Genomic DNA, 19,469 nt, shown 5'->3' with positions numbered 1-19,469 from the left:
GTCCATTATGTTGGAATTATCTCTTATGCTTCTGCGTTCAATTTGCTCGTACCGTTCATCATTTCCTTGCAAATTAAACCAAATTCCAACGGTTTCCATTTTTGTAATAATTATTCTTGTCCAAAAATTTGATGTTTTATTTTTGTTTTGTTTTTAAAACTGTCAAACACCTCCATACTCGTTCGAAAGTAGAACATTTTTTGAAAACAAGTTGGTATAACCGGCGTTTGATTCTACTTTCATACGTAGTACGATTTGAAAGTAGAATCGGAAAAGAGTTTCGAATAGAACCAAAAGTAGAATCGAGATACATAGTAGGGCCCCTGCTTTTGATTCTGTTCGAAACTCATCGTACTACGTATGAAAGTAGAATCGGATGGCGGTTATAACAACTTGTTTTCAAAAAATGTGTACTTTCGAACGAGTATCGAGTTGTTTGACAATTAAAAAAAAATTGGGCAAGAATAGTTATTACAAAATTGACACCGTTATAATTTGGTTTAATTTCCAATTAAATGAAGAACAGTACGAGTAAAACGAACGCATAAAAGATAATAGCAACATAATAGAGCTGAGTGGGAAAAGGTACATAATGTTCATTAGATCGGTTAATGCCCGATATGGAAAGGCATGTCGTGATTCACACATTTTGGCTCTAAGTGCTGAAAGAACATATTTAAAACGGAGTTTCGAAAATGAAGAAACGACTTAATGGATCTTAGGTTAGCAACATAAAAGTTTTGAAAGAAAATATTTAACATTACGTACTCAAATTTTTTCCCTCGTAGCCTTGGATTATCACACCAAAGACAACTGCAGCTGAAGGTTGTATTGAATCTGAATTCAATAAAAAGCATTCGATTTCAAGGTCAATAATGAACGAGTTTTTGATCTCTTGGGGCCCTACTCTGTAATGCGTTTCGAAAGCCAATCCGATTCGAATCTGACATTCGAAGTTTAGAAAGTTTAAGTCGATTTTGTTCATAGTAATTTCGTTTTTTGTGTTGAAATTTGTCTTTTCGCAAGGTATACTTTTTTCCTTCAAGTCATACGAATTCCACTATAATTTTAAATTGCTTTTGTTTTGTATGCACATTTTTCGCTGATGATTCCCTGTAATGGAATTTATTTGCTTAAATTTTGAATAAAATTATTATGTCATTACTTTACAATTTTCCTTTTGCGTCCTTTAAAAACGACCTTCGAATTGCAATTCGTTACTTCTCTTGGTGTACAAACAAAATTTTCGTTTTCGAACGCCAGGTACAAAAAATCCGAATGCGGATTTGTCATTCCGTAAGTACTAGATTTCTTATCCGCGTTAGAAATAGAGAGTACAAAATATACGTTTTCGAAAATATTTGCTTTCGAAACGTATTACAGTAGAGTAGGGCCCCTGGAGGCAAGGTTCCGATGTCTTTTGTCGGCCAGAGAATTGCATTATGCGTCCGAGAACGTAGCACAAATTATGAACGTTCGTTGTGCACTTTACAACATCTGCTGAAAGTTCAGAGTCCCATTACCTGAACCTATATATATATATATATATATATATATATTTTTGGAAGAAAATGGCAACCCTATAAACAACATTCAACTGACGACGACCATTATTTAATTAAGTTAAACGAACAAGAGATAACATTAGAAATGAATTGTTGAATGCATAAATTAAAAATGTATTTTCTTTTTGTTTCAATAACACAACAAATTGAGTAAAAAACTTTCAAATTCAAATTGCATATTAATAATTTATAACATTTTACTTACAATTTGGTTTGAAAGTAGTCAAATAGATACATAGTACCAATTTTTCAAATTCGAGCAACTTGATTGTAGAATCGAGTTACACAGTAGGACCCCTGATCTTAAGTTGTATTCATATTACCCTTTGAAATTATGTATATCCAAAATTAAAACAAAACATTTGCAACTGCAAAGCATTCGCTCTTCGATCATACACACTTTTATTTGGTAACTTTCAACACCGGTTCTTGGAATAAACGCTTTTCAGTACCTATACCTACATATTTTTGTTTATTTGGATATTTCATTTTAGAAAAATTAGTAGAATAGTTGTTCTTGGTTATATATTTCATAATAGAAAACATTTGTTTTTTTTTTCTTTTTATTTTCATTTAAATCAAATAAAACAAATTATTTACCAAAACAAAATATATCAGAAAAGCATGCTGAAGATGCAAGCGACAATGCGGCACATTTGATAGTTTGGCGAGTCTATACGTAAGAATTTGTTTTTCTTTTGCTTTTATTTCAACTATTGTTTTTTTTTTCTATTAATTAATGAACAGGAATATTTTTAAAAAATTATTGTTTAGTTTTAAAACTAATTTTAATTTTATATGCTTTGTTTAATGTTATTTATTTATTTTGTTTTATTATCTAATTTATAATTTTTGTTAAAAAAAATATTTTCTGTTTGCTTTTGTTTTCTCTTCAAAAAAAAAACCCAACATGTAGAATTTACAATTTATGAATCAGATCTCTGATTTTTAAAAGTTTAAAATAGTGCGATACACACTAGAAATTAAGAAAAAATAAAAAGAGACAGAGAGAAAAAGAGAGATGAGACAAAAACTGCTAAATTTGTTGACATCGAAAGGATTTGAAGTAATACAAGAAAAAAAAAAGGTTTTTAAAATAAAAAGCAATAATTTTATTCATTATTCTTTCTTTCTTTTTTGTTTGTCAATTTTTTGCTTTATATTGAGGCACTTTTTTTCTGTAATTGCAACGGCTTTTTTTTCTTAAATATAAAATAAAGTGTATATTAATTGATTAAAATTCAAAATCTGGAAATACTGGGGTGGAAGCGGTTAAGGTGATTTGTAAAAAGTTAAAGCCACAATTGACAAATCCGGTGTGTAACATTGGGCAAATTCAGGTGACAGAAGGAAATTGAAAGTTAGGCAAGTTTCTAGTATCCGATTGACAAGCTGCCAAAAACTTGCCTTCGAATTAGGGCAACTTTTTTGGAAAACTGACTGGAAAGTTAGTTAAGAAAAATCTCCCTAAATATCAAGTCAGCTTATGTCAAAATGACAATTGATCATGTTTTTTTCATTCAACTGAAAGATGAACTTTATTACTATATGATTTATTAATTTTTTGCACAATTCCATTTAATATCATGTGTAAAGGGCTCCTTGTCAAATTGGAAAGGAATAAATTAATACTCCTTTACAACACAAAATGCAAATCGTGATGGACTTGTAGATTGCTTGAGGAGTGCTTTGTAGGCAATAATGTTTTTAATAGTTTTTGTCCATTGAATTGGAGAAAGAGGTGAGTGAAGTTAAGGTCCAAGTTTTAAATTTGTGACATTTGAAAAACTAACTAACTGCATTAGTCAAAAGTTACGTTCAAAGATTGCAGTTGAATGCAAATGACAGACAACACAAGAGACTTGAAAGTTAATCAAGTTTCTAGTATCTGATTGGCGACCTGCCAAAGAAAATTCCTTTCAATTAAGGCTACTTTAATGAAAATTTGACTGAAAAGTTAGTCAAGAAAAATCTCCAAACGATTAAGTCAAGTCTACTTCTTTCAAAATGACATTAAATTAAGTTTTTTCATTCAAGTGAAAGCTGAACTTTATTTCTCTATGATTTATTTATTTTATGCACAACTTCATTTATTGCTTTCTTTAAAAGAGTTCCTTGTTAATTACTAAGTAATATTTTTCTACAATACAAAATTTAAATCGTTTTGGACTTGTAGCTTGCCTGAGGAGTTTTTTTTTGTAGAAAATTATGTTTTTGGTAGGAAAGTTCCGAGTTTTAAGTTTATGACACTTGAAAAATTAACAAGTTGCCAAAGTTGGTCCAAAGAAAGAAGTTGACTGTAAATGAAGTCCCTTATGTTGACTAAACCTGCCCTTTGGTGTACGAATGCACTCTAAGCACATCGAACTATCAAAGTCAAAAGAACGTCTTTTGGTTCTTTTTTTTTAATAGATTTATTTGTGATCTGTCAGAATGCAAATTTTTTTTTTTGTGTTCTATTTTCAACAAAATATTGATTCGATTTTCGATTCAAAATGAAATTTGTAGAATTAAATTTTTGAGATATGAAAACTCATTGCACAGAAACCAAACCAATTTCTTTTTATGTCAGTTTGACTGATTCCGTTTTCGATCGATGTTGCTATTTTACAACATTCCCCAAATTAAAAAAAATAATTGAATGAGAATTCGGCAGCTACAGTGACACTTCTTTCATGTTGATGGCAACTGAAAATCGAGCTAATGTGCGTTCTAAGAATGCGTTAGTTAACTTACAACTGCATAAGAAGCCCTTTGTGTAGTTTGAACCTTAGAAATGGCCAAATTCAGGATTGCGTGCAGTTCAAAAATTTAAAGCAGTTTAAAGTTTGTAATAAACGCATTTTTGTTTAAATTTTTTTTTTTTTTAATAAAATAAGGCCACACCGGAAAATAAAGTGGAGAAAAGTGGCAAAGAACGCTTTTGGCAAATTTGCTTTCCTGTCCTTGTTTGTACTGAATTTAGTATGGGGTTCCATGAAATCTCTTCAATGATTGTGCAGTCGGTGGTTAGATTTTGATGTATGCACCTAAAGAAACCCCATTAATGAGAGTTATTTACAAAATAAATCACTATTAGTCATTTTTAATAATGTTTAATGAATTTGACCAATTTGTTCATGTAACTACTCGACTATTTTTGATTAGACTATTTTGGTCTATTTGAAGAAAGTGCGAATTAAATAAGTTGTATCCAATTATTTGTATATAAGTACCTCTTTATTAAATTTAATTATTCATAACATAATACATATTTGCTTCTTTTCTGCTCCAATTGCATCTTTTCCGAAGACGGAACTGATACATGTTCAAAAAAGAAACACTTACGAAATGTTGGGAAAAGTAATGGGATAAAATTTGTTTTATTCGCATTTCCCTTAAAAAGACCACAAAAAAAACTTTCTTCACTGTGCCCTACTTTATTATTTTTTTGGGTAGAATAACAGGTCTGAATTAGAATAAAGGACGGGGAAGTAGGTTTGGCAGCAACGTGTCGAGCCTCATCCGCTATTTAATCGTAAGTGGCATTTTCATTAAAAAAGAAAACTTAATTATTAAATTTTGCTAATAACTCATGAAGCCTTGAAGGCTATTGTCATGTCTTAGTATAAGCGTAATAATTACTGCTCAATACTGATTTGGGGTATAAGGCTCATTTGACCCTACACGGTTTTGACCGTACGGCGGCATTATACGGTCACGGCAAAATGCCGGCGCCGCGATAATGTGTGATTAGCCATTGATCCGTTTTATGCCGTCCGGTTTTTCGTACGGTCAAAACCGTGTAGTATGAAACGAGCCAAAGTGTTTTTAAAGACCAGCAGTAAGCATTTGATTTATCGTTTAGGATATAAGTCATTTAGACGCTTACAATAAATTGATGGAAAGAGCTCAAATTATCCTTTTTTCCCAATTTGTTTTCTTTTCTTATTAGAAAACTTATAAACAAAAATGCACGCGATCTAAAATGTTGCCCATTATTTCATGCTGTAAGACCTTTTCAGTGATAAAGGCCTGAATATGTTAAACCGATGGGTTGAAACTGCCTATTCTCCATTGGAAGGCTTTATAAAATACACACAAATATTTTTCAAGGATAGGAAAGTTATGTAGCTGATAATTTTGTTACTACTTTAACAGTTTATTTAAAATTGATTTCAGTGATGGTAACTTACTTACTTACTTACTTAAGGTGACGCTACAGTCCTGTGTGAACTAGGGCCTCACCCAACAAACTTCTCCATCTAGCTCGGTCCCTAGCTAGATGTCTCCAGTTTCGCGCTCCAAGTTGGGTGAGGTCACCTTCCACTTGTGCGCGCCACCTGATCCGCGGTCTTCCTCTACTGCGCTGTCCTGTGGGTGTGGATTCGAAGACTTTCCGGGCCGGAGCATTGGTTTCCATGCGCTCTACATGACCCAGCCATCTTAGTCGTTGGACTTTTACCCTTCTGGCTAAGTCTACGTAGCTGTAAAGTTCCATCTTCTCCTCCACTCCCCTTCGATGCATACGGGACCGTAGATCACACGAAGAACTTTTCTCTCGAACCGACCCAAGGTCATAGTCCATGCTTTTGCACCGTATAGCAGGACGGGGATGATGAGGTTCTTATATAGCGACACTTTGGTCCCTTGAGAGAGGACTTTGTCACTAAATTGCTTTCTCTTAGCCCAAAGAAATAGCGGTTAGCAAGATTTATTCTGCGTTTGATCTCATCGCTGGTGTTGTTTTCTGCCTTTACAGCGCCAGCGGAGCCTTGGCAGACGAATTCCTTGACTACCTCAATGTTACGTCAGTCGATGGTTAAGTTTTGACCAAGACGTTCGATGTTGTATGTCCTTTCTTGACGACAGCATGTACTTTGTTTTGCCCTCATTAACCGTTAAACCAATTTTTGACGCCTCTGCCTCAATAATTACAAAAGCCCCATTGACATCACATTGAGTTCTTCCGATCATGTCAATGTCATCAGCATATGCCAGTAATTGGACAGACTTTTGAAAGATAGTGCCTCTAGTGTTGACGTGTGAGCTCTGCACTATTCTTTCAAGCACGATATTAAAAAAATCACATGACAGCGCATCACCTTGTCTTAAACCTTTTTTGACATCGAAAGGTTCTGTTTTGTTTCCAACCTTTATGGAGCAGCGTGAATTCTGTATGGTCATCCTGCACAAACGGACGAGTTTGGCAGGGATGCCAAAACTAGACATGGCTCTATACAGCTCGTCCCTTTAGATGCTGTCATATGCGGCCTTGAAATCGATGAAAAGATGGTGGGTGTCGATTTGGTGTTCTTGGGTTGTTTCCAGGATCTGCCGTAATGTGAATATCTGATCGACTGTGGACTTTCCTGGTCTAAAAATACACTGATAAGGACCTATCAGGTTGTTGATGATGCGCTTTAGACGTTCACATATTACGGCAGAGAAGATTTTATATGCGATGATTCTTTTATAGTTGCTGCAGTTTAGAGGGTCGCCTTTTTTCAGGATCGGGCAAACAATACTGAGGTTCCATTCATCGGGCATGTTTTCTTCCGACCATATCTTACAAATAAGTTGGTGCATGCTCCTAACCAACTTATCTCCAGCTGCTTTAAAGAGCTCGGCATTCAAGCCATCTGCTCCAGCGGCTTTATTAGACTTCAACTTAGATATGGCAATCTTTACTTCGTCTAAGTCGGGAGGACGGGATTGTTGGCTTTCGTCGTCTATATCGAATGGGTCATCCTGCCTGACAGCGGAATTCAGTTCTTCGTCGCCGTTATACAGTCTGCAGAAGTGGTCCTTCCATATTCTCAGCATTGACTGCGGTTCCACTATGATGTTTCCACTTTCGTTTTTGCAGCCTTCGGTTCTAGGTTTGTGTACCTGTGAATTTCGTTTCACCTGTTCATAAAACTTTCGAACCTCATTCCTGCTTTTATACTTCTCAACATCTTCGACCGCACGTTTCTCATGCCCTCTCTTTTTCCTTCTGAGAAGTCGGCGTTCCTCTCGCCTCTTCTGCTCATAGAGCTCACGAGCAGCTCTCGTCCTTTTATGCAGCGCCGCTTTGCGTGCCTGTTGTTTGGCTGCATTTGCCTGCCGACATTCCTCATCAAACCAGGGGTTCCTTGTTGGTGGCTGTATGAAACCCAGCACATCAGAGGCGGCTTCTCTGATTGCATCTTGGCAATGCTGCCACTGGTTTTCGATACATTGTGTTGGCGGCAGAGAACTTCGAGAGAGGTTACTTGTAACTCGGTCGGAAAAGGATTTGGCGATCTCTGGCGATTGTAGCCGTTCGACGTTGTATCTTCTCCCAGCACCTCCCTGTCTTGCCTTGGGTCTGGAAATCAGAAGTGCTACCTTGACTACAACGAGGTAGTGGTCCGAGTCGATGTTAGCTCCTCGGAAAGTTCGTACATCCATAATGCTGGAAGCGTGTCTGGCGTCGATCGCAATATGGTCAATCTGGTTGACGGTAGATTGATCTGGAGAAGTCCAAGTTCCTTTGTGGATGTTGAGGTGTGGAAAACGCGTACTGGCTACCATGACGTTTTGCCCCGCAGCAAAATCTATGAGCCTGAATCCATTGTCGGAAGTGTTGTCGTGCAGGTTGTTCTTCCCGATTATTCCACCAAAGATGTCTTCCCTTCCTAGCTTGGCATTAAAATCGCCCAGGACTATTTTAATATCGTAGCTAGGGCACTGCTCATATGTTTTGTCTAAGAGCTCGAAGAACATATCTTTGGTGTTGTCGTCTTTCTCTTCTGTGGGGGCGTGCGCGCATATCAGGCTAATGTTGCCGAATTTAGCCTTGATGCGTATGGTCATGAGGCGCTCATTGATGCACCTATAGCTCAAGACTTCTTGCCTAAGTCTGGCTCCGATGACGAATCCGCATCCAAATAAGCGCTGTTGGTTTTCGTGGTAGCAGTCACCATAGTAGATATCGCAGTTTTTCATCCTTTTTTTGTCCGGCCCATCCCATCGTATTTCCTGGATGGCGGTGATATCTGCTTTATATAGTTCTAGGGCCTCCGCTAATTCTTCGGCCGCACGTGGTCTGTAAAGGGACCTAACATTCCACGTGCATATCCGAAGTTCGTTGTCCTTTATTCGTTTGCGTTGGTTGTCAACAGTAAATCCGTCCGTATCCGAGGCTTGTTGGTGCTTCGCAACTATGAAAGCTTTTACGTGGCCAGGAAGTCACCCCGACGCACAACCTCCAACCTGGAGGGCCAGATCCTAAGTATAACTCCAAGGATAAGGAGCCGGATAAAAACCGCTCCTTACAGGCCTGGGCTTCGAGTAAGTCGAAGAAGCCCTATAAGGTGTTCACTAAGTAGTTCAACCTTACTGTAACTGTAGACGCCACCGTTGATTCCATCTCGGGAATTCCTCCGCTGCCGTCTGGATAAGGAGAGGTGCCTTAGTAGAAACACCTCTCCCCACCTCTCTCGTGATGGTAACTACGTTCTTTTTTTGTTTTATATAAAAAGTGAGATAGTCACCTTTACCAATCTGCCCCTTTTTTTACCTACATTTTTGTACATTTTACTATTATTTTTATTGTTGATGATTTATTTTGTATGTATACACTTGCATTGATTTTATCCTTTTATTTATTTATTTTTAAACAAAGTCTAATCGGACCAAATTTTAAATTTTGTCAAAGATGCAAATTTGCCGTTTTCTGCCGTAAAACATATTCCCACATATTGCTTATTTACACGTAGACATTCTTTGTAATTGCACAACCAGAATAATTATAAGTTTTTTTTTTTTAAATAATTGCATGAAGATTTTTAATTTTTTGTTATATCCTAAATTTATATAATCGGTGAATGTAAGTTAGAATCCCATATGCCTTAAGTGTCTATTTTAATCTCTGGTAACCACTTAAACCAAATTTATAAAACATTGTTGTTATCAACAGGTTTACACAATTTTAATGTCTGTTTCATTATATTGGAACAATTGGCTTTTACTTTATTAACCCTCCTATGCCAAGTGGGGTCACCCATCACCCCACTACATTTTATAAAACCTCAAAAGAATACCTTTCTCAGTTTCTTTTAATGTAAATACACGATTTTTAATAAATTATAACAATTGATTTTCAGTTTCATTACTGTTTTTTTTTATAAAAGTTGATGGGACGATGAACAACAGCAGATGTAATTCACTAAGGCAAAAAAGCCATGCCTTCGGAAGGTTAAATACATTTTCTTCAAAATTCCATAGACAAAAATTAAACTTTAAATATATCGATTTCTATGTCCCACATTCTGTTTTTTGGACTTCAAAACTATTTCATTGCATAATCTTTTTACTGTAGGAGCAAAAAACAATTTCAGGCTGTGGTAACGAAAATATCCAAAAATATACTACATCTTACTTACTTACTTAAGGTGGCGCTACAATTCAGGGCGGACCTGGGCCTCAACCAGCATGCGTCTCCAGCCAGCTCGGTCCCTAGCTAGCTGTCTCCAATTCCACACGCCAAGTTGGTTGAGGTCGTCTCCACCTGGGTTCGCCACCTGAGTCGCGGTCTTCCTCTACTGCGCTGTCCCTGTTGATTGGATTCGAAGACCTTCCGGGCTGGAGCGTTGATGTCCATCAGCTCTACATGGCCTAGCCATCTAAGCCGTCGGACTTTAATTCTGCTAACTAGGTCAGTGTACAGCCCGTACAGTTCGTGGTTGTATTTTCTCCTCCATTCTTCATCTATGCATACGGGTACAAAAATCACCCGAAGAATTTTTCTCTCGAAGTATCCTAAGACGCTCTCATCTTTCTTTGACAGGGTCCAGGCCTCAGCGCCATAAATGAGAACCGGGATGATGAGTGTCTTATAGATGGTGATTTTACATGCTCGAGAGAGGACTTTACTTCTCAATTGCCTTCTAAGTCCAAAGAAGCAGCGATTTGCAAGAGTTATTCTTCGCTTGATTTCAGCGCTGGTGTCGTTGTCTGCATTAATAGCAATGCCTAGGTAGACAAAGTCCTTAACTACCTCAAAGTTATAGCTGTCCATGGTGACGTTTTGTATAAGACGTCGGTGTTCAATGTCCTTTTTTGATGACAGCATATACTCGGTCTTGCCCTTATGACCACTTAACCCATCTTTCTCAATTCTGTCGCAATGCTCAAGGACCTATCAGGTTGGGAGGGTTTCATTTTTATGTATCGGGCATACTATGCTGAGATTCCACTCATAGGCAAGCTTTCTTCCGACCATATTCTGGATGAGTTGGTGCATGCTGCCTACCAAGTCATCGCCTGCTGCTTTGAATAGTTCGGCAGTGATGCCGTCAACCCCAGCAGCTTTGTTTGACTTAAGTTTAGATATAGCTATCTGCACTTCGTCTAGGTCGGATAGGCGGAATTATTGATCTGCGTTGCCTAGGTTGCATGGTTCTATCTCCCTTTCAGCGGAATTCGGTTCGTCATCGCCGTTATATAATTTGGAGAAGTGGTCTTTCCATATTCTCAACATAGACAACGGTTCTACTACAATGTTCCCCTGATCGTCTTTACAGGCTTCGGTTCGTGGCTATTACCCTTGGATCGATTTTTCTTACCTTTTGGTAAAATTTCCTGTTGTGACATCTCTCTATCTTCTCGATCGCGCGCTTCTCATGCTCTCTTTTTTCCATTTAAGAAGCCGGTGTTCCTCTCTCCTCTTCAGCTCGTAGAGCTCGCGAGCAGCTCTGGTCCTTCTGTGCAGCGCCGTTTTGTATGCCTCTTGTTTCGCTGCCTGTGCTTACCGGCATTCGTCGTCAAACCAGGGGTTTCGCTGTTGTGGCCGTATGAAACCTAGCACTTCAGAGGCGGCCTCTCTTATGGCTGCAAAGCAATGTTGCCACTTGTTTTCAATGCTAAATGCTTAATAGAGACTCGATCGGAAAATGACATCGCAGTCTCCTGCGATTGTAGCCGTCTAACGTCGAAACTTCTCACAGTACTTCTTTGTTTTGGCTTGGACCGGGATATCCGTAGCCGTACCTTGGCTACAACGAGGTAGTAGTCCGAGTCAAAGTTGGCCTTTCGGAAAGTTCGGATATTCTGTATATTGGAGAAGTGTCGTGCGTTGATCGCAATGTGGTCAATCTGGTTGACAGTTGATTGATCAGGAGATTTCCATGTCTCTTTGTGGATGTTAAGATGTGTGAACTGCGTACTAGCTACCAGAACGTCTCGCCCCGCAGCGAAATCGATCAGCCTGAATTCGTTGTCGGAGGAGGTGTCGTGCAGGCTGTATCTCCCGATTGTCCCAAAATCTCCTAAGTTAGTTTTAATGTCATAGCCAAGGCACTGCTTATAAGTCTTGTCCAAGAGCTCAAAGAATATGTCTTTGGTGTCTTCATCTTTCTCCTCTGTTGGGGCTGGCGTTTATATTAGGCTTATGTTAGCGAATTTAGACTTGATGCGGATTGTCGTGATGCGCTCGCTCACACTGTTGAAACTCAGGACTTTTTGCCTGAGTCTAGTTCCAACAACAAATCCACACCCAAATAGGCGCTGTCTTTGTTCTCGGTAGCAGTCTCCGTAGTATACATCACAGTCTTTTAGTTTGCGTTTGCCCGGTTTATCCCATCGTACTTTTTGGGTGGCGGTAATATCTGCTTTGCAGCAGTTTAGGGCCTCCACTAATTCTTCGGCCGCACGTGGTCTGTTAAGGGACTTAACATTCCACGTGCATATCCGAAGTTCGTTGTCCTTATTTCGTTTGCTTGGATTGTCAACAGTAAATCCGTCCGTATCCGAGGCTTGTTGGTGCTTCGCAACTAATGTATTTTTTACGTGGTCAGGAAGTCACCCCGACGACTTAACCCCCAACCTAGAGGGTCAGATCCTTAGTATAACTCCAAGGACGGGGGCCGGATGAACCGCTCCTTATAGGCCTGGGCTCCGAATAAGTCGTAGAAGCCCGCTAAGTAGTTCAACCTAACTGGAACTGTAGACGCCACCGATGATTCCATCTCGAGAATTCGTCCGCTGCCGCCTGGATAAGGTGCCTTAGTGGAAACACCTCTCCCCCCCTTTCTCATTTACTGCCCCCCAAAAACTTTTCACTGCGGTTAGAACCCAATTTCTAGTTGAGGTACTAGGCACCCGATGTTCACCGCAGGGAGTTGAGACTAGGAATTGATAGACAGAGGTGGGTTTTTTCCATGTTTAATATTTGTTTGAGGTCTTCTACCAACATACAACAAGTTTTGATTTCATTTTTTCAGAAAACATTTATCCCACAGCATTTTAATGGTAATGAAACATTTCGAGTTTCGAGTGCTATTTTTGTTTACCCCAACTGAAAACTCCACAATTGGAATTCTAAATTCCAATAGTGCAGGCATTTAAGGTTCTTTGTGTTCTAAGTTTAAGTCTAATCCGGAGAGGAGCATAATCAAACTTGACTAAAAGCTGGAAACTCTTATTACTTGCCTACCATCAACAATAGTTTTTTTTAAAAATAGTAAAATAATACAAGAGTAAATACAAATGTATCGGTGATTGTGAAGTGAGAGTAAAGGCATCAAGACAACTGATTTTTTCACAATTAAAAAACAAACCAGAGGGAACCCAATTTTACTACATATATTGTATTTAAAGAAATCTTATTTTTTTCTTTTCGATACAAAAGTTCTTCACAAAGAAAATATTTTAAGCGTCAAAACATCGACGTTAAATATTGAATTTTTCTATCACCAAACTTGGAGCACTCTCTAAAAACTGTTGTGATATGTGATATAATCTTAAAATAACAAAGCAAGCACTTCTTAAATAAAATTATTAATTTATTGAATAAATAAGAATCTATGTCTAAACACGTTCAACTATCAATCAAGAGTAATATCCTTTCTTCCAATCAGTTTTAAAAAATGGTCGGTCAAAATATTATTTGCAATTGGTACCATTGCTTGTTTATTCCAGGGTTGTCAACACCTCCCTTGCTTAGGAAGAATCAAATTCCCTCATCCATTCTGGAGCACGAACACTTCTTCCTGATCTTGTTTTTACTGGTTCCGGAGTGATGCTTTCTGATGGGAATCCGTAGAAATCGGAATCGTCGGAAATCGATTCTTCAGCTCTTGACTCGTTTTCTTCAATTGGTACATTTGGAACTTCTTGAGTCTGATGATATGTAAATAAATCCAAGGTGTCCAAAAAGAATACAATGACTTTTGGTTTGATGGAACATCAGAAGATCTCGATTTAATCTGATTTGTATGTGAACGAATAAGTCGTCTATTGTTTCCATCATTGACCAGGACGTTGTAATTTACTTTGCCCTTGCGCTCGATTACAGTTCCAGAAACCCAATGCTCTTCATTGTTACGATAAATCTTAGCGTAGACCATATCTCCTGCTATAAACTGCCGGTTCTTGGCGCCATGGTGCTTATTAAACTGCTGATTCTGCTTTTCATTAGTTGTTGTTGGAACTGGTTTTCTTGGCTTTAACAAATCCAAAGAAGTTTTAATTTTTCTACCGATGAATGCTTCGGCTGGAGATTTGAAATCTTTCACATTTCGATTTGGAGTGGAACGGTAAGTTTGTAAGAATGTTTCCATGTTGTCGAGACTCGTCCCCTCGTTTTTAAGTTTCCTCAGAGTGCGCTTGAGAGTATCCACAAATCGCTCCGCTTGTCCGTTTGATTGTGGATGGAATGGTGCTGTTCTTAGATGCTGGATACCTCGAGATTTTATGAAACTTTGGAAATGAGCACTCGTAAATTGAGTTCCATTGTCGGAAACTAGTTGATCACAGTCTCCATAACGAGAAAAAAATTCATTCAACTTACTTACGATGACTGATGAAGTAATACTAGTGATTTGGAAAACATCTAGCCATTTCGAAAATGAGTCCACGACAATGAAATAAAAGAAACCATCTGTTGGACCTGCAATATCAATGTGAATTCTTTCCATTGGAGATGTGGTTATGGGCCATGACTGAAGCGTTGTTTTGATTGGAGACTTAGCTGCAGTGGCGCATGATTGACATTGGCGCACGTACGTTGCTATATCCTCGTCTATCCTAGGCCAGTACACATGACCTCTAGCTATTGTCTTCATTCTTTCCATTCCTGGATGACCTCGATGTAATTGCCTAAGGATTCGTTTACGAAGGCAAAATGGAATAACAATCCTGTCGTTGAACATAAGGCATCCATCGATTACAGCTAATCCATCTCTTCTATTATAGAATGGAACCATTTCTGGTGGATTTTTGAATTTCCATCCGGAATTCATTTGACTGATGACTGATTGTAACAAATTACTTTTTTGAGTTGCACTCTTAACCATTTCGAAGTTTATAGGTAGCACTTCGATTACGTTGAGCAGACATGTTGAAAAATCTTCCTCAAATTTCGTATTTGCGATGACAACTTCTTCGTCCAATTCGCTCTTGGTATCGAGTAATCGAGATAGAACATCGACAAATCCGAATTCTTTGGTGGAGACATATTGGATATTGAAGTCATACATCATGAGGATAAGTGCCCATCTCTGTAGTCGATTTGCAGTATGAGTTGGTATACCTTTTTTATTTCCAAATATGGCTTTGAGTGGTTTGTGGTCAGTCAATAAAGTGAACTTTCGACCAAAAATCATTCGATGAAATTTTTGTACAGCAAATATGATTGCCGCTGCTTCCTTTTCTATCTGGCTATATCTTGTCTCGGCTGGGGCGAGAGACCTTGCCGCATGCATGATGACTTTTTCAGAGCCATCCGGAAATGTATGCGCAATATATGAACCCAATCCCACATTTGAGGCATCTGCTGCAACTTTTATTGGCAAATTCGGATTGTAGTGTGTAAGCAAAAGTTCGGAAGAGAGAATGGCCTTAAACTTTTCAAATGATTGCTGGCATTCTTTGGACCATACGAATTCGACGTCACGTAGCAAATTGTCCAAAGGTGCTCGAATCTCTCGCATTTGCTTCACAAATTTGCCATAATAATTTACAGCTCCTAGGAATGACCTAAGTTCAGTGATGTTGATGAAATCGTCGATATAAGCTGCTGCTCCTTCAATACCCGCCAAAACTGTGTCTGCAATCTGCTGAAATGCTCCAGGTGCAGGCTTTGTACCAGGTGCTAGTCTGTAGGGTCTAAATAAACCTTTGTGGGTGTTAATGGTAAGCAGTTTAGCAGATTCGGGTGTGACTTGGACCTGTAGGAATGCGTCCGCTAAATCTATATGACTGAAGATTTCACTGTTACCGACCTTGGTAAAAATAGCTTCTGGAGTTGGAATGGGGTATTCATGCGACTCTAATTGATCGTTTAGACCTGATGAATAATCTCCGCACAGACGTACCTCTCCTGAAGACTTTTTCACTACCACTATTGGGGCTGCCCAATCTGAATAATCAACTGGAGTGATATATCCTCGATCCTGTAGACGTTTGAGTTCCCGTTCTATTTGGGGAAGGACAGCGTACGCCACATCTCTTCTGGCTCGGAATACTGGAACAGCTTTTGGTTTAAGGTGGAGCTCGACCTGCAGTTTCGAACAAACCGAAGAATCATCTGACTTGAACAATTTAGCATACCGCTTCTTAATGCTTGATATGGCTGCATTGCGATCGGCGGTCGTCGGTTGAATGATTCGACTAATGCACACTGTGTTGATAGGCTTGTCCCATAAATCAAATATTTCGCACAAATCTGTTCCTAAAATATTTAAAAACTTAACTTCTGAAACAAATAATTTACAAGATTTTACTTCCCCATTTAGCTGAATTTCACAAGGAAATTCAGCGATAAGTTTGATGGAATTCAATGATGCGCTTTTTGCTTCACGATCTTTAAGTACGGTTCCTGGTCGCCCAATATTGTTCCATGTACTTATATCGATCATACTGATGTCAGAACCAGTGTCTACTTGAAGACGGATAGACTGGCTTGATCTCTGAGCGCTGGTGTGGATGTTCACCTCTACAAACTTCCTTCGCTTCGCATGTTGGACGCAATTAACAAAGACGGCTTTGTTTTGTTGGGAGAATTTTTTCTTGTTCCCATGTCGACCATTGTTCTTTATTGCTTTCGTCGGAATTAGTTTGTCACTTTTTGTTGAAAAACAGCTGCAGTAACCTTCCTTGTGCCCCACATGATTGCAATTTGTGCATTTATGATTTTTGAAAGTGCAATCTCGTGAGAAATGCATTTCACCGCAACTCCAACAAGGGGATCTTGGCAAGCTGTTTTGTTGCTTCTGCTGCTGCGCCGACTGAAGTTGATTTTTTTGTTTTTGATGTGTTCTGACTGCATTGACTGAGGTTGCTGGTGATGACGCTTGTTCGATTAATGCTGCATCTTTTTTAAGGCTAAACCACTTTTGAACGCCGGACAACAACTTGCTTAAATCTGAACTCGCGTCCTCATCCAATTTAGACAACAGTTTTGTTCGAATGTCTGCGTCTGATGATGATTGCAGTCCTGTCACAAAAACTAGGCACTTGAATTGGTCTGGTGTGAGGGCGCTCAACTTAAAATCTTCGCAGTTTTTGTTGACACGTGCTGCGTAGGTAGTAAAATCTTCTACTGGACTCTTGACTGTTTGCAGACATCTGTACCGGGAATTGAAAAGACTTTCAGAAACCCCAAACATTGCTTTGAGATTCTTCACAGTTTCTTCAAAACTTATATCCCGCTTGTTCTTTGGTAAGATGTACGATGCATACCTTTCGTGAGCTATTGCATTAAGCTTCCGCATTACCAGTCTTACTTTGGATGCATCGTCGAGATCTTTCCCGTCCACGTTAAATATATCCTCGTGCCGAGAAAACCATGCTTCGAATGTGAGTGAATGCTCTGGATCGTAGCAAAACTCGGAAATGTTACTCGCTAACGAATCCATTAAAAGCTCTGGTCTTGCAGAATGTGAACTCAGGCTTGAATTACCCATGATTGACTGGAGTAATTTGGATTGAATTTCCAAGAGTTCCAGAATTTTCTGCTCATTCGCCATGTTTTTTTTTTCCTCTGTGTAAAATTAAATACACGCAAACCGATATCCTCGTCGCCAAAATTGTTGTGATTGTTATCAACTTCTTATAATCTTAAAATAACAAAGCAAGCACTTCTTAAATAAAATTATTAATTTATTGAATAAGAATCTACGTCTAAACACGTTCAGCTATCAATCAAGAGTAATATCCTTTCTTCCAATCAGTTTTAAAAAATGGTCGGTCAAAATATTATTTGCAATTGGTACCATTGCTTGTTTATTCCAGGGTTGTCAACAAAAACAAAGCACCCCTCCGATATAGAATTTTGTAAAGATAAAAAAGCCGCACAAAGTTTTTTGAGGTTTTGGCATTCAATTTTAAATCAGTTTGTAGATTCAAAAGATTTGTATCCACAAAATGCACTTACTTTCACTATCACTCCACAATCCCCATGCATCAAAAATTATAATATTCCCCTTCACAAAGTTTAATAAAACTTAAAATCACAAACAAAATAGCAAAACTTTTAGGTATTTTTGTTAAAAACGGGATGGGTTATGGGTTGTTTTGACAATAAAATATAAAATAGTAAAATAGTAAATAATAAATTATTATTTTGTATGTTTCCTTCGTTTTTTAGTTTTCCTTTCATTGTAGCTTTTGCTTCTTATTTTATAATATTTGATTTATATTTGGCTTATTGGTAACCTCACCCCTTATTTATTTTATTCAAAACATAACAGCATCGGTGTGAAAGCTTTTCCTTTTTCTATTAGTCCCTAAACAAAAATACTAATATTTTGTACATATTAATACAACCCAAAAACAACAATTTCTATAATAATCTTCCAGGTGACAATGACATGGAGAGCAGTATTCGCTTGGAACCCAATCAGACTATTGAAAACCGAGGTGATAAGAGCTACTTGATTGTGTGGCATGTAAGTCAGCGTTAGGCATGATATTTTCTACACAACCCTGCCACACTTTTTTCCCACATTTTGACAAAAAAAAACAAAGAGGACGAACCTTTTAATCAAACATCAGATTTTATTATTAACTATTTAATAACAGAAAACAGAAAAAACAAAAATAACAACTGAGTAATTAAGTTTATAGTAACAAAAACCCAAGCAACTATAAAATAGAAATAGTTTTGTGGAAATTGCTTTAACATTTATTTATTTAAAATTCAAAATAATGCTGATAAAATAAAATAAAAAAATTATTCGCAATAAAAACAAAAAAAAAAAGAAATAATGCAAATAAACAAACAAATAAACAAATAATAAGAATATATTAAATTTATATAATTATATGCTCTTTATTTATCCCAACAACAAAATATACCTACAATATATTCACATTTTGTAAAATATTTCTTTATTTATAAAACAAACAAAAATTTGTTAATCTTTATTTTGATACACCAAAATAACTTGAACCAAAATTATTTCTTTTTTGTTTTTTTTTTTTTATTAGATAAATTATTTAAAACAAATTAAAACTAAAAGACATATTATTATAGACTATTTTTTCAGTTGTAAAATAAATAAACAAATATTATTATCGGATTTTATATTAAAAACAAGAAACAAAAAAAAAAAAACATGAAATGCCAACGATTTCAATTCTCATTTTGTACAATTTTTTTCTCTTTTGATCGCGAAAAGTTTAAAAGAAAATGGTTATAATATTATTATTTTGTTGTGTTATTTTTTAGTTATTGTTTATTTTTAAGATTATGCCCTAAGATATTTATTAAAAAGAGTAAAACAAAAAAAAAATTAAGAATGGAGTTTTTGTTATTTAAAATAGAATTGCTTAAAAACAAAAAAAAAAGTGTAGTGTGTGCCGTGACAAGCGTAACTACATCAACGCTTTGGCGCAAGAAGCAGAAGATGCTACAAACAAGTTCGACAGCAGGACCGTTTACAGAATAACCAAAGA

General features: G+C 37.4%; 1 protein-coding gene across 17 annotated transcripts in view; it reads left to right on the top strand.

Moving 5' to 3' along the window:
* The window catches only part of LOC129947976 (JNK-interacting protein 3), a 70,287-nt gene extending 51,749 nt beyond the window's left edge, over positions 1-18,538 (top strand). For 11 of the 17 annotated variants that reach the window (XM_056058777.1, XM_056058774.1, XM_056058772.1 and 8 more), the window contains one exon: positions 18,372-18,538. In XM_056058777.1, the coding sequence (XP_055914752.1) occupies positions 18,372-18,475 (104 nt within the window). In that variant the 3' untranslated portion in view covers positions 18,476-18,538. Of the gene's footprint in view, positions 1-2,183; positions 2,245-2,481; positions 2,653-18,371 lie in introns of all 17 variants that reach the window. The other 6 variants (XR_008781804.1, XR_008781803.1, XR_008781802.1 and 3 more) reach the window with 3 other exon arrangements.
* Positions 18,539-19,469: the final 931 nt, after the last annotated feature.

The sequence above is a fragment of the Eupeodes corollae genome, chromosome 2 (genome assembly GCF_945859685.1).
Source record: "Eupeodes corollae chromosome 2, idEupCoro1.1, whole genome shotgun sequence".
Lineage (NCBI taxonomy): Eukaryota > Metazoa > Arthropoda > Insecta > Diptera > Syrphidae > Eupeodes > Eupeodes corollae.
Note: the sequence above shows the minus strand (reverse complement) of the source record. Positions and strands in the feature narration are given on the sequence as shown.